We start from the raw sequence: 16,844 nt of genomic DNA, 5'->3' as shown, positions 1-16,844 counted from the left end.
ACTTGCCCATACTGGCCATGATGTCCCAGTGACGCTAATCCCACTTGCCTATGTTTGGGCAATATTTTTCTGAATCTTTTGTTCCCATGTACCTGACCACATGTCTTTTAAATTTTGTTATTGTACCTGCCTCAACTGCCACCTCTTGCAGCTCATTCCATACATCCACTACCCTCCGTGTCTAAAGTGAATCTTGTAGTTCTGGATGAGGCAAATTTTGGGAAATCACTGCCCACAGTTTACTTAGAAACAAGGAAGTGGAGGTGTTATAGACAATAGACAATAGGTGCAGGAGGAGGCCATTCGGCCCTTCGAGCCAGCACCGCCATTCAATGTGATCATGGCTGATCATTCTCAATCAGTACCCCGTTCCTGCCTTCTCCCCATACCCCCTGACTCCGCTATCCTTAAGAGCTCTATCCAGCTCTCTCTTGAATGCATTCAGAGAATTGGCCTCCACTGCCTTCTGAGGCAGAGAATTCCACAGATTCACAACTCTCTGACTGAAAAGGTTTTTCCTCATCTCAGTTCTAAGTGTTGGTTTACCTAGGAAAGACACAAAGTACTGGAGTAACTTGGCGGGTCAAGCAGCATCTCTGGCGAACATGGATAGGTGACCTCTCGGGTAGGGATCCTTCTTCAGACTGAATCAGTCCGAGGAAGGGTCGCTAAGCGAAACGTCATCTATCCATGTTCTCCAGGGATATTGCCTAACCCACTGAGTTACTCCAGCACTTTGTATCGGCCCATGGTTTACTATTGTCTATGTATGCAGTCACAATTTGCCTCCTGTCTATTATAATTGAGATGCAAAACATTCATACCAGAAAAAGCCCCCTTTATTGCCACTCTTTGTCTCCTGCCATCCAGCCACCCTGCTATCCATGCTAGCATCCGCCCTCTGATACCTTGGGCTCTCTTCTTCCTAAGCAGCCAAGCGTGTGGCACCTCATCAAAGGCTTTCTGAAAATCTAAGTAAACAACATCTACTGACTCCTTTGTCTGTCCTGCTGTTTACCAAAGAATTGGAACAAATTTGTCAAGGAAGACCTCCCCTTCACAAAGCCATGCTGACTTCGGCCTATTTTATTGGGAATTTCTAAGTACACCGTTACCTCATCTTTTATGATAGACTCTAAAATCTTACCAACCATCGAAGTCAGACAAACCAACCTATAGTTCCCACTATTCTGCCCTGCTCCCTTTTTGTGCAGCGGGGTAATATTGGCAATTTTCTAATCATCTGGGACCACTCATGACTCTAGTGGTTCCTATTAAATCTAGTTTAGATTAATTTATTTTGGTTCATTTTAATTTCAATTTACTTAGAAATATTAAAAAGATTGTAGTCCAAGTATACCATGTAATTACTGAGTATAATAGAACTCGAGAGAGAGTACATGCTAAGTCAACTAAATGTTTCCTCAAATGACAAAACTGTCAGTCCAGGAGTCAGTGTGTTGAGCCTGTGCTGCACATCCTCTACCTAATATTATCTTGCCAAAGCGCTCTATTTTTCGACTAAGATGCCTGCTCAGATCCTCATGTAACAAAGGCTAACCAAGCCATTTGCCTTCCTGATTGCTTGCTGGAGCTGTATATTATCTTTCAATGATGTCACATGCAAGGACATCAAGATCCTTCCAAACAGCAAAGCTATCAACCTCTCACCATTTAAAATAAAATCACTACCTTTCTATTTTTTTTACAAATGTGGATGACTTCACATTTTTTCTCCACATTTATATTCCATCTTCTTTCTTCTTGTCCAATCACTTGGCCAGTCTATTTCAACAGTGCATTATAAAACAAATATCTCGTATCAACTGAGTTTTGCAAGCACCATACAATCCGTGAACAAGGATAGTGAGTGTGAAATGATAAAAGGCCATTTATTTCTTCTCAGCCTTTCAAGTTTTTTTTTTTGCAACTACAGATGGCAAAATGATAGCGGCTTGTAGGCATTTGTTAGTGTGTATCAAATATTGCATTAATGCCTTTGGCTCTGCTTCTTGCTAAATTAGTTTAATGTTGTGAACTGTAAAACTTCAAAAGATATTTAGTGCAGTACCTACCTGGCAGTCTACGTTATTCAAAATTGTGCATGCTCTGTTCATAGTTTATTTTGTACTTGTCTGCGCTTAACTTGTGGCTCCCATCATAAATAGAACAAAATATCTTGTTAACTTTCATTTCACAGCGTATGTCTTTCACATGTTGACATGTACTCATTTCTGCGCAGCAAATTAGTTTAGTTTAGAGATAGAGCGTGCAATCGGCCCACCGAGTCCTTGCCAACCAGGGGTTACCCGTGTACCAGTTCTATCCTACACACTAGGGATAATTTACAGAAGCCAATTAACCTTCAAACCAGCATATCTTTAGAATGTTGGAGGAAACCGGAGCACCCAGAGAATGCCTACATGGTTACGGGGCGAATGTACAAACTCCACGCAGACAGCACCCAAGGTCAGGATCCAACCCGGGTCTCTGGCAACTCTATCGCTGTGTCACTGTGCCATCCTAATTATTTTGTAGTCATCTGAAAATTCACTAATTCATTTTCTGGTAAATGATAAATGATTTTAGGAGTACCAGACACCTTTTATACTTTGGCAATTCAAATTTTATATTGCACCAATTATTTTTTAACAAAATGAAACGCCTGTTTAATTTCAACTATTTAACAGTATCACACAAGAATCAAATTGCATACTTGGCCATGTTAATTTGTCCAATTACAATTCAAAACAAAGCACTGCCATTTATTGAAATGATTTGTTTAGAAAGTTGAGCCTCATTAGTTCAACTGGGATTCACCACAGGACGAATTCAGAAGTGTCAGGTTAATGACAAGTCATTTGCTGGACCATTGTGACTGAAGTCATATTCTGACCTAAGTCTTTATTGGAAGAGGCCACTTTGCTGCTTTCTTTGTGGTAATTTTGTGCTTTTTTGAGTGCAAGTCTTCAAATCTCACAGCAGGCATCCACCCTGTTTAAATTGATTTTGTAATCTTGGAACCTAAGTATATTCAGGACAAATTAGTTTTTCTTTTGTTCCTTGCAAGCTTGTTTTAATAAGTGTTGACTTTGTGTTTCAACTGTCATTAAATTCCACAATCTCCCTGTAAACAGGATGTCTGGCCATTGTTTGTGCCAGCCTTTCTGATGTCTCCTGCTGCCTTCACTTTATGAACCTTTACTGTTTTTGTTCACATGTCCTTATTTGGCCCAACTTTCCAATTTTCAATTTTATTCATTTGGTTTTTTTTTGTTGGATTCATTTACTTAAATGAAGTATGTGCCTTATGGCACAAAAAATGTTTGTAGCCTTTAGGTTATTCTGCTTGTGAACAATTATCTGTTTCTCAGACTGAGATGTTCCTAAAGTATCGTGTTTCTGCCTTCCTGCTCTCTCTCCACTTATCACTGCAACAATAAACTCCTCCCTGTCCACTGGCATCGTCCCGCCATCCCTCAAAATCGCTGCTGTCACCCCCATTCTGAAAAAACCTGGTCTAAACCCTGACACCCCAAACAACTTCAGACCAATCTCCAACCTACCCTTTCTGTCCAAAGTTTTGGAACGTGCTGTAGCTTCCCAACTAAAATACCACCTCTCTACCAATAACCTGTATGAAACTTTCCAATCTGGATTCCGCTCAAACCACTGTACTGAAACTGCGCTCCTCAAAATCACAAACGACATTCTCCTCTCCTCCGACGCTGGCAACCTCAACATCCTCATCCTACTTGACCTCAGCGCCGCCTTTGACACCATAAATCACTCCATTCTCCTCACCCGACTTGAAACCTCCCTTAACATCACCGGCACAGCCCTATCCTGGTTTAAATCTTACCTCTCTGACAGACACCAGTTCATCTCCATTAACAACTGTAAATCCCCCACCGCTCCCCTCCCCCAAGGTGTCCCCCAAGGCTCAGTCCTTGGCCCCCTCCTCTTCATCCTCTACCTGTTCCCCCTTGGTCAATTAATCCGCCGTCATGGTCTCAACTTCCACTGCTTCGCCGATGATATCCAGCTCCTCATCTCCACCAAGTCAATCTCCTCCACCACACACTCTACACTGACAAACTGCATTACTGAAATAAAATCTTGGCTTCAATCAAACTTCCTCAAACTCAATTGCAACAAATCTGAAATCATCATCATTGGTCCAAGAATGCTCACCAAATCCACCCAAAACTTCATCCTCAACATTGATGGTCTCCCAGTATCCACCTCACCTCACATCCGGAATCTTGGAATCATCCTTGATCAAACCCTCTCCTTCGACAAACACATCAAACACATCACAAAGACAGCCTTCTTCCACCTCAAAAACATTGCCCGTCTCCATCCATCCCTCTCCTCCACAGCTGCAGAAACCCTCATCCACGCCTTCATCACCTCCCGTCTGGACTACTGCAACAGCCTCCTCTATGGCGCACCCTCAAAAATCATCAATAAACTTCAATACATTCAAAACTCCGCTGCCCGTCTACTCACACACACCTCGATCCGTGACCATATCACCCCCGTCCTTTATAAACTCCACTGGCTCCCCATCCCCCAGAGAATCCAGTACAAAATCCTCCTCATAACCTACAAAGCCCTCCATAACCTGGCCCCATCCTACCTGACCGACCTCCTCCACAAGCACACTCCCACCTGCACCCTCCGCTCTGCCGCTGCCAATCTCCTATCCCCCCACATCCGGACTAAACTCAGATCCTGGGGGGACAGGGCTTTCTCCATCGCTGCTCCCACCCTATGGAACTCACTACCCCAAACCGTTAGAGACTCCCCCACACTCACCACATTCAAAACATCGCTGAAGTCTCACCAGTTCAGTACTGCCTTCAACCACTGAAGGTCACCTCACCTACTGTCTCCTTTCTCTGTTCATTTATTTATTTACTTATTTATCTATTTATTAATTTCCCTATGTTCTCAAAATCTCTGTAAAGCGTCTTTGAGTATATGAAAAGCGCTATATAAATAAAATGTATTATTATTATTATTATTAGTGGTATCAAACTTGACCAATTATTTTTGCCCATCAGTGTAGTATGAACCATTTTTAAGTTTTATTGTCTAAATTCATTTCCTGCATCTGAAAGTGTTTTATTACACGATTCTCCCAAACAATTACTCATCACAATGTGATCACAGAAATGTATCAAAATATATTTTTTTTAAATCCCCAAATTCATACATTGTGCCTAAAAAACGTTCAGCAGCAAAAGAAACACAAAGGTCTTTTTATAATGGTGCATTCTTTCAGCTGTATGTACATTATATTCCAGGTGTTGGAAACAATAAGGGGTATGGCTAGTTCTTCAACTGTGGTTGACTCAGATGGGAATCCTTTATGATGTATATAGATTGATTGTGAGGAATGGGGGGGGGGGGGGGCTTGCTGCGCATCAAAAGTGTTTTAATCAGAGCTGAGAATGAAAAGGCAAGGGAGTTTTAAATGTGCCAGTTTACAGCCAAGAATTTACTCTCTGGAATGCAGATTCACGAATAATGTGGTCCCAGTCTCTGACTCTCCGTTTATTCGTTTCTTCTTTCAGCACATAATCAAATTTCACAGAGCTTCTAAAGCAAACAAGAAACCAGTTCAATTACCTCGAGGGATGGTGAAGTCCCTATTATATCAGATTCTAGATGGCATTCACTACCTGCATGCTAACTGGGTGTTACACAGAGATCTGGTGAGTGATTTACTGGGGATATTTGAAAGGAATAACAGTGCTTGAATAGTTATTGAAAGCTAAAAGCTAATTTCATTGCTAGTTGCTTTAGTTACAGATCAACCATCTTAACTGCAATGATGCAATCAAGGGTTTTAGTTGGAGTAAATGCTGAATAACATTCATTGGATTTTTTTGTGCCTTGCCGACATTTCTTTATCCTATGTTTTGAGCTGTGATTTTAAAAACACCACAGAAATATTATTTCTCTTTTCCTCCCAGCCTCCTTATAACTAGCTTATTTGCTTCACTCATTATACTTTGTGCTATCACCTCTGAAAAAGGCAGTAAATGCCTCGATGTGAAATTTATTTTAATTAGAAAAGAAAGATGATTGAGGGAAAATATCTTCTGCTAATTTTTTCAATTGTTGCTTTTATTTATTTTTAATGCTTTGTATATTTAGATTTCTGATGTCTGAATACTAATCCTACCTCAAACAGCTTAATGATAAATTGAAGGGAGCTGCGAAATGTTCACATATGGCTTCCTTTATTTCAAAGAGCAAGCATAAAGCCCAGCACTTCAATGCTCGAGAGGAATTGCTAAACAGCTGAGAGTGCTATCTTACAGAGGAGAGATTTATGTGAGGTTTTCACTGCCATCAAGAAGATGGAAAATGTCAAATTTAAACATTTTGAAATGAGTAGCTAGGCTACGGCCATATTTAATCTTCAAACAATGTTTAAAAACACAATGGAAGATAGACACAAAATGCTGGAGTAATTCAGTGGGATAGGCAGCATCTCTGAAGAAAAGGAATGGGTGACGTTTTGGGTTGAGACCCTTCTTCAGACTGAGAATCGGGAGAGGGAAACTAGAGATATGGAAGGGTAAGGTATGAAACGACAGATCAAAGCAGCCAATGATCAAGAAAATGTAGAATGGTTCATTGTTGGCTGAGGGGAAGATGAAAATGAAGCATACAAACAGCAAAATTACTCAGGAGGACAGTGAAACTAGTCAGGGATCTAGGGTAGGGGAGGGACAGTGAGAGGGAAAGCAAGGGTTATTTGAAGTTAGAGAAATCAATATTCATACTGCTGGGTTGTCAACTGACCAAGCAAAATATGAAGTGCTGTTCCTCCAATTTGCATTTGGCCTCACTCTGACAGTGAAGGAGTCCCTCGACAGAGGTCAGTATGGGAATAGGCACATTGTAATTTTATCATCAAATCACTGTCTGAGGCTACTGCATCGTTAGAGTGACTACACTTCAAAAGTACTTCATTGGCTGTAGTGCTGTTAGGTACATCCTCAGAGCATGAAAGGTATATGAATGTTCCATTTTTTTCCTTTTAAAGCGAACTTGCACTTCAAATTGGTTCAGAGTGGCTGAATTGATTGTTGGGTTTTTGAGTTTGCTTTGCCACATGATTTGCTCGGTCAATGTACATTGTTTCTGTTGAATCGAATCAGTTTTTCGAAAATACAACTTTTCATACTATGTATGTATGATTGAAAGGGTGATGAATTTTCAATAGATCTTTCTTACTAATTGAAGGAAAATTCCGTTCCAAATATTGCAAAGCAACCAGTAAGACCGGGAAACGCTCGTAAAATTAAACTCTAGCGCAACCGGAGGACTATTAAACACTGTACTCACCGATTCAACGTGGCCGATAGAGATCATCAAAGGAGCGCACCGCGGCAGCAGCAGTGGGAGTGCGGCTCCGTGGCAAAGTCGAAAAAAAACATCGAGGGAAGCAAGGGGGAGATTCGGATCAGGCTGAGAGCCCAAGCCTTACCTCCACCTCTGCCCAGCATCCTTCTGGCCAACGTCCAGTCCCTGGAGAACAAGCTGGATGACCTCAGGCCAAGGATCAGATTCCAGAGGGACATAAGGAACTGCAACATCCTTTGCCTGACCGAGACATCGCTGACCCCGCTGGTGCGGACCAGGTGATCTGCCCAACCGAGTCCTTCACTGTTTTCCGGGCGGACAGAACGGAAGAATCCGGGAAATCCAAGGGCGGAGGAGTCTGCTTCTTGACCAACAATAACTGGTGCAATCCTGGAAATATTAAGATGCTTTCTCGTTCCTGCTCGCCGGACCTGGAGCATCTGACTATCCAATGCCGACCATTCTACCTTCCCCGGGAGTTCAGCTCGGTGATCATCACAGCCGTCTATATTCCACCGCATGTGGACACCGACGTGGCACTGTCGACCCTACACGATGTGTTGTGTCGACACCAAAACAAGAACCCTGATGCGGCTGTGCTGGTGGCTGGAGATTTCAATAGGGGAAATCTCAAAAAGGTCATGCCCAACTTCTACCAACACATCACGTGTGTCACCAGGGGGGATAGAACTTTGGACCACTGCTACACGCCGTTCAGGAAAGGCTACAAGGCCGTTTCTCTCCGTTCTTTTGGAAAATCAGACCACGCTGCCATTTTCCTGCTGCCGGAGTATAAACAACGGATAGTACCGGAAACGACAGTGACGAGGGACGTAAAGCGGTGGTCTGACCATTCAGAGGCCATGCTGCAAGATGCACTGAGCGAAGTCGACTGGAATATGTTCCAAGCAAGTTCCAGATACGTCAGTGAGTTTGCGGAAGCGGTTACGGACTTCATTGCCACAATAGCCGATAACATCGTCCCCACGGTAATGGTCAGTATATTTCCTAACCAAAAACCCTGGGTGGACAGGTCTATTCGCGTTGCTTTGAATGCTCGCACCGCTGCTTACAACTCTGGCCTGGCATCCGGCAACATGGGCGACTACAAGGTAGAGTCCTACTGACTGCGAAGGGCGGTGAAGGATGCAAAAAGGAGGTACCGGGACAGGATGGAGTCACAGATGGAACAGCAGGACACCAGACGCCTTTGGCAGGGGCTACGGACTATAACTAGCTACCGGTCCAGCACCCCCCTCAACCGGAAGTGCCGGCTCCTCCTTAGCTGATGACCTGAACTCTTTTTATGCACGGTTTGAGACGGGTAACACCCCCAGCTCGCCGTCTAAAAACAACACCGACGGGGCGCTGGCTAGCGAGGCTGGAGGGGGATCCACCGCCGGGGATGTGCACACATTCTCGGTGTCCGAGCATGACGTGAGGTGGGCTCTGACACGTGTGAACACGAAGAAAGCTGGAGGCCCAGATGGTATATATGGGCGAGTACTAAAGTCGTGCTAGTCAGCTTGCTCCAGTGCTCACCACAATATTCAACCTCTCCTTGGCAAAGTCCGTGGTCCCTGCATGCTTCAAAAGATCCATCATTGTACCGGTGCCAAAGAATGCCTCTCCAGCTTGTTTAAATGACTACCGACCAGTGGCCCTCACCTCGGTTGTCATGAAATGCTTCGAGAGACTAATCAAGAAGCACATCTGTGCCCTCCTTCCTCGCAACATGGACCCACTACAGTTCGCATACCGTCCGAACAGGTCCACGGATGATGCGGTCTCCCAGGTTCTGCACACCGCTCTATCTCATCTGGACAGCCAGGGGGGCTATGTGAGGATGCTGTTCATTGACTTTAGTTCAGCTTTCAACACAATAGTCCCCAGCAGACTGGTTGAGAAGCTGCTGGAACTGGGGCTTAGCACCCCTCTGTGTGCCTGGGTTCTGGGCTTTCTCACCGCCAGGCCCCAAGTGGTCAGGATGGGGGAACACACATCTAGCTCCCTCACCCTGAACTTAGGATCCCCCCAGGGTTGCGTCCTTAGCCCCCTACTGTACTCCCTGTACACACATGACTGTGGGGCCAGGTTCAGTTCAAACTCCATCATCAAGTTTGCTGATGACACTGTGGTGGTGGGCCGGATCTCCGACAACGATGAGAAGGCCTACCGGGAGGAGGTGGCTGATCTGGCACTCTGGTGTCAGGACAATAGCCTCCTCTTGAATGTCACTAAAACTAAGGAGCTGATTGTGGACTTTAGAAGGGCTAAACATCCAAGGACGTACACGCCACTGGAGATAAATGGGTCTACTGTGGATAGGGTGAGCAGTTTTAAATACTTGGGAGTCCACATCACAGAGGATCTGACATGGGCAATGCACATTGCCGCACTGGTGGGTAAGGCAAGGCAGCGCCTTTACCACCTTAGACAGCTGAGGAAATTCAGAGTGTCTCTGAGGATCCTTCATTACTTCTAGAGAGCATCCTGTCCAGCAACATTACAGTCTGGTTTGGGAACAGCTCTGCCCAGGACAGGATGGCCCGTAGTGCGTTCGGCAGAACGCACCATGGGAACTACACTCGTCCCCCTGCAGGATCTATACATCAGGAGGTGCAGATCCAGAGCAAGCAAGATTATGAGGGACCCCTGCCACCCCAGCAACGGACTGTTCCAGATGCTACGGTCAGGCAAGCGCCTCCGCTGTCACGCTGTGAAAACGGAGAGGATGAGACGGAGTTTCTTCCCACAGGCCATCAGGACTGTCAACTTTTATAACTCCAGGGACTAAATTTTGTCTTCTCTATATTAACTTTATTAACTTTATTTATATGCTGTAACTGTAATTCTTTTTTGTGCACAATCTGCAGGCATTGACACTTTCATTTCACTGCACATCGTGTATGTGTATGTGACAAATAAACTTGACTTGACTTGACTTACAGAATGAATTGCACTGACCTGCTTATTGGTAAATCTAAAGAAGTTGATATTCCAAACCGTGTCCAACAGTCTGTTATATTGTGACCATAAAATAAACTATACTAGTGAAGGTAACAGGTCTGACTCATCCATTATTAATTTCAAGAGAAGTTTTATGAATTTGTTTCAGCATAACTTGTCACAAATTATTGATGTAACATTCAACCTTACTTAACTGAAATTTGCTCAGGTCCATCGTTAGTTAATATGCAGCAGGAAACATTAACCTAACTATTACAGATGGAGGGTGGTATTAACTTTAATGCTTTGAGTCCTAGATTTAAAATAGATTTTTGGTGGGTGCCAAAGGATGATTTTTCTTATTCCATTTCTGGACATTTGATTGAGGAATATTTTTGTATAATAATAGCCATGTCCAGGGATTCTGCAAATGTATTGAAATTTGGGGAATGTTAAAGTACTGCTTATTCATCTATTATTGGAGCAAATGGAAATGAGAAGCAAGGGGAGAAAATTAATCTCCACGTTGATTGTTTGGACTGAATAGCCTTTTACTTTGCCGCCGTTATCAAGTGTTTTGCTACGTTTGTTTTGCAGCATTTGCATGACCTACAATTTTCTTTTTTTGTTGTGAATGTTTAAAACAAAGCGCGTTCAAATCTGACACTAATTAGCAATCTTGGATTACACAATAAGGTATCAAACTTTGTCAAGCTTTGATTCTTTGAAGGTTGCTCTTGTGTCCGAGTGGAGTGAGATTAAAAATCTGAATTATCAGACCAATGCAAATATATAAATTGCACAAAAATATGTGTATTATAGCCAACTGCCAAAAATATGTTGAATAAACCTTCAACCATTTGAATTAGCATTTTTACATAATGGTATAATTTATAATTGTTCCCTTTCTTCCCTTTTGCATCAATTAGATCTGTTTTGTTACCGTTACCTTGATATGTGTGATATTTGGTTGAATTTATTACTTGTCCCTAATTTGGATAACATCCCTTCTAGAAGGGTGACATTTTACAAGCAGTCAAGTTGAGAATTTTCCTGAATTTATTTTGGATCAGTTTAATGCATCATCAGTCCAATTCACTGAGAGAATTTTAAGCCTGGTATCGGTTACTTGGACATTACCAACTGTGGGTGATGTACTGCTGCTGTTGCTGCAGGAATAAAAACATTCTTATCAGCAAACACATCCATTCACAATATCACAATTTTTTTTAAAAATTAACAAAACTACCTCATTGTCTCATTTTCCTTATTTCAGCACATTTTCTAAACCAGTACAGTAACATGTTGGAAGTATTAACGTTTGTTTATATATTTGCTCTTTGAAAAGCACTTATTTTAGAAACAAGGAACTGTAGAAGCTGGTTTACCAAAAAAAGACACAAAGTGCTGTAATAACTCAGCGGGTCAAGCAGCATCTCTGGAGAATATGGATAGGTGAGGTTTCGGGTGAGGACCCTTCAGACCCGAAACATCACCTGTCCATGTTGTCTAGAAATGCTGCCTGACCCGTTGAGTTACTCCAGCACTTTGTGACTCTTGTGTTTAATTTCAATGTAATGTAGTTCTCCAATGCCTATGGTCCTCCAGTGCCTAAATGAGGTGACTGTTCTTCATGTGTGACAATAGATCACAAATTATGTATAAGAAGGAACTGCAGATGCTGGTTTAAACCGAAGATAGACACAGAACGCTGGAGTAACTCAGCGGGTCATCTCTGGAGAAAAGGAAACGGGTGATGTTTCAGGTCGAGACCCTTCTTCAGACCAAATTAACCAGGAGGAAGTAGAGGGGAAACCCAATAGAAGTGTATAAAATATAAGAGGCATAAATAGGCAATGTAGAGAGAGTCAGAACCTTTTTCCCAAGATGGAAATGTCAAAGCTTTAAGTTGAGAGGGGCAAAGATTAAAGGGGATGTGTGGAGTAAGTTCTTTGTTTTACACAGAGGGTGGCGGGTGCTGGAGGGCACTGCCAGGGGTGGTGGTGGTGGTGGTGGAGGTATACACGATAGTGACATTTAAGAAACCTTTGAATGAGCAGATGGAATGGAGGGACATGAATCATGTGTAGGCAGAGGAAGATAGTTTAACTTTGCATGGTGATTAGTGTGGACATTGTTGGCCAAAGAGCCGATACCTGTGCTGTACTGTCCCATGTTGTTTGATTTTAATTCCAAGAAATGATGTCCATATCCACATACGGGTTTGCAGTTATCTGTACTCTGTGAACGGCTCGATTGTAATCATGTATTGTCTTTTCCCTGACTGGTTAGAATGCAACAATAGCTTTTCATTGCCTCGGTACATGTGAGAATAAAAAAACTAAACTGAAGTTAGAATAATCTAATTATGACCAACTAGCTTTGTCCTTCCGTGTCTTTCTTACTTTTCTTCCTTTTTGGCCACAACTACTTTAGTGGGATGTCAGCAGATACATGCGTGCAAATGATATTCCTGGAAGAATCTGTTATTGATTTAAATGTTATCTTTAAAAGAAATTTAAAAATGTTGAGATGCAAAACATTTGTTAGCTGCTTATTTATTTGGGCTAATTATATTGTCTTTGAAATTAAGTTGTTAGATGCTTTTGAAATGATGTTCTGAAATCTACAGTGTATAACTGAAATAGTTTTACTTTCACATTTTACTTTTTAAAAAGTTTTACTTTTACTTTATCCTCCACTCTCATGGTTATTATTATTTGTTTATCTAGCATCAAAAATCCCTAAACCGTCTTTGTTTTATAATAGTTCTATTCTATCAGATACTTTCACTTTAAAAGGAAACGTCAATTTAAAAAGATTCACTCCCATGCCAGTTAAGAAGCCTTTCACTGAGAAATATGTGGTTTATCCACGGGAAGTGCTGGTTGTTATTTGACTAAGCAAACATTCTTGAATGTTTATCTTTGATTCAATTGATGAATATCTATTGTTTCATAAATGGTCAGAACGAAAAACGTTGTAAAGTAATTAAGCCCTATTTTCAAGAATACAATAGTTTTATATGCATTTCAAATATCCACCATCCTGTTTTGACTACCACAATTTTTACAGGATATTGGTTTACTGAAGATGTTATCTCATAACACTGAATGAAAGCTGATATCCATGGGTGTTAACTTCTTGGTTTATTCAAACTATATTTCAGAATTTGAACATGTAAACATAAGAAGTACTTAATTATCACTGGCGTCATCTTTTAAACACAGCTTAAGCAAGACTCTTGCTTTCCCTGCTCATACCAAATGAAGTACCACCAGAGAAGATAACTTTGGAAGTGTCAAAACGGAATATTTATATGCTAAACTAGATCTTTGATTTGCAAGTTTTCTGGCATTATCCAGCATTTTCATTTTATCCTTTAACTCCAAAGCTAAACAGGCAAAAGAGAGTCAACAAAACACATTCAACAATATTGATAATCTAATCACTCACCTTTGAAGGAGTGGAACATTCACTTTAGAAAGCATGTAGATGCCTTGAAGAAAGTACGCAACAGATCTGCCACAAACGTCAAGCCTAAACAAACTAGGTGCTATTTTACTATCCCACTTTCGCATCCACTCCCTACACACTAGAGGGCAATTTACAGAGGCTGATTAACTTACAAACTTGCAATGTGGAAGGATACTGGAGCACCCGGAAGAAACCTACGCAGTCACAGGGTGAATGTGCAAACTTCACACAGACAGCACCTGAGGTCATGATCAGACCGGGTCTCTGGCACAAAGAAGCAGCGACTCTACCAGCTGCACCACTGTGCCTGCAGCATGGTTTTAAAAAATGTGTTTTTAATAACAATTGATTACCATGGTTTACAAAATAAATCTATTTCAATTAATTTTTGAGTTTGTTAATGGTTTGGGTGGAGCAGCTTAACAGAAATGGCTGCCAGAGCAGCAGATGTAAACTAATTTCATGTCATCTATGGACAGAGAAATTTCCTATCTGGGAATTTAAATCTGGTATTAAAGGAAACATGCTTTTTATCTGATAAACAACTTAATGCATGTGCATGTTGCCCATCAACAACTTGTGTACATGACATCTGTCCCTTTGAACATCACCACTACTCTATCGCTTCATATTTGACAAGTACTCTCCCTTTTCATTCTGTTCACCAAAGTTTATAACTCCACCATTTATCCACATTGTATTCCATCTACCATGTTCTCATTTACTGATTAGTATCCCTTTAAAATTTCATTACAGCTTTCTCCACGTTCTCAACCACATCTCTGCTTCCTTCCATCCATGGGAACAATTCCACAGGCTATAGAGCTTTGAAAGGTGACAATCAGATCCTCCACTATTTCTAACATGACCTCTTCCTAAACTCTTGGATAAACCCTAGGATTGACCAGAATTCAAACGCACCAACTTAGAATCATAGAGTCATACATCGCAGAAATAGGCCCATCGGCCCATCTTCACTAGTCCCACCTGCCTGTGTTTGGCTTATATCCCTCTAAACCTATCCTGTCCATGTATCTGTCTGAATGTTTCTTAAACGTTGCGATGGTAACTGCCTCAACTACCTCCATCAACTCGTTCCATTTACCCATCACTCTGTGTAAAAAAAAAATGACCCCTCAGGTTCCTATTAAATCTTGCCTTCTTCACCTTTAACCGTTGTCCCCTGGTTCTTAATTCCCTAATGCTATTTTCCTGACTAATATGTAGCTTCCTTAATTCCTCATGGTCTCTCAAGTTAGGGAGCAATAAATGTTAGGATACTGAGAACTGTTGAGGAATATAGAAACTTTAATTAAAGTGGTTAAGAAGGCAAATGGAATGGTTATCTTTATTGGCCATGGCACAGAACGTGATCACAGGAAGGCCATGCTGGAGCAGAGTAAAACATGAGTCAAACTGGTGAGAGTATAGCATGAAACATTACTCAAGTTTAATTTAGAGATACAGAGTGGGATCAAGCCCTTCGACCCACCAATTCCAAGCCAACCACCAATCACCCGCACACTAGTTTAGTTTATTGTTGTGTGTACTGAGCTACAGTCAAAAGCTTTTGTTGCATGCTAACCAGTCAGCAGAAAGACAATATATGATAACAATAGAGACAGCCACAGGTACCAATACATGATAAAGGGAATAAAGTTCAGTGCAAAGTAAAGTCCGATTAAAGATAGTCTGAAGGTCTCCAATGTGGTCGATAATAGTTGAGGACAGCTCTCTTGTTGTTGATAGTTCTATGTTCTGTACACGAGGGGTAATTAACCGCCATGCCACTATACATGAGGTTGTTCGCAGAATATTTGTGAGGATTATATTGGAGACATTTAACGATAGTGGACAGAACTGAGGTCAATATCTACAAATTAATTAGTGATTTAAATGTGATGAACAGAAAGGGCCAATCTCCCTTAATGAGTAAAAGGCAGAAGGACTATTTCAATTTTTTATTACTCTGAGATTGCAAGGAGCTTGCTGCCTGAAAGTGGCAGAAATCCATTCTTTTTAAATTAATTTACAGAATATCATACTTCCTAGCGGAGCCAGGATTTATTGCCCTTTAGAAAGTGACAGTGAATCTCCTAAAAGTGTCTTTGAGATTACGGCACTCACTCATTTAAGTAGCGCCGGGGTGAATGTGAGTTATGTCTTAATTTATAAGGCAAGAGACTTGGAACTGTAAAGTTGGATTAATGCAAATAATTATTTTTCAGCAGGTATTGGTACTTGATGTTACATGGCTGCCTCTTGTGCTGTTTCACTGTTTGTGATACAATATGATGGTGCCTTGAAGAGAAAATACATTTTAGAAAATGAATCTCTTCTATTAAGAGAACATTTCTTTAAAACAAAAGTTGCCGCCCAAGTGTGATAGCTCTTTATGAAGGTAAACAGTAGTGGCACATTAAGGCAGCACAGTGGTGCAGTGGTAGAGTTGCTGCCTTACAGCGTTAGCGATCCGGGTTCGATCCTGACTGCGTGCTGTCTGTACAGAGTTTGTACGTTCTTCCTGTGACCACGTGTGTTTTCTCCAGGTGCTCTGGTTTCCACTCACATTCCAAAGACGTGCTGGCCTGCAGATTAATTGGCTTCTAGAAATAATCTATAGTGTGAGGGATGGAACTGGTATAAATGGGTGATCGCTGGTTGGCGTGGACTCAGTGGGCCGAATGGCCTGTTTCCCGGCTGTATCTCTAAACTAAACTAATACTAAAGGCGAAACTATTCAGTTTTGGAAGTAATTGATTTATGTTGAGAGTTATTCAGCATATTACTCCATACAATGGCATTGAACACAAGTATTTATTCTGAACACCATAAGGTCATCAATAAGATGATTTACTCGGAATATTTTCAGCATCAAGAGAAAATTCGATATTCTGCATTCTGCGTAAATTATTTATTTTTTGGATGCACTTCCATCTTCGAGCAATAGTTATTTTCTAAAAGAGTGTATATATGTTCAATGTAAGTGTGAAAAGTAAACTATGCACTCACCATTGCATGCTGACTATGAG

General features: G+C 41.6%; 1 protein-coding gene across 3 annotated transcripts in view; it reads left to right on the top strand.

The window, feature by feature from the left end:
• Positions 1–16,844, top strand: part of cdk8 (cyclin dependent kinase 8) — an 84,851-nt gene that overhangs the window by 31,310 nt on the left and 36,697 nt on the right. For 2 of the 3 annotated variants that reach the window (XM_078403058.1, XM_078403057.1), the window contains exon 4: positions 5,583–5,723. The exons of the other annotated variant lie outside the window; for it this stretch is intronic. In XM_078403058.1, the coding sequence (XP_078259184.1) occupies positions 5,583–5,723 (141 nt within the window). The remainder of the gene's footprint in view (positions 1–5,582; positions 5,724–16,844) is intronic. 3 annotated transcript variants of the gene reach the window in all.

Source organism: Rhinoraja longicauda, chromosome 7 (assembly GCF_053455715.1).
Source record: "Rhinoraja longicauda isolate Sanriku21f chromosome 7, sRhiLon1.1, whole genome shotgun sequence".
Taxonomy (NCBI): Eukaryota; Metazoa; Chordata; class Chondrichthyes; order Rajiformes; family Arhynchobatidae; genus Rhinoraja; species Rhinoraja longicauda.
Note: the sequence above shows the minus strand (reverse complement) of the source record. Positions and strands in the feature narration are given on the sequence as shown.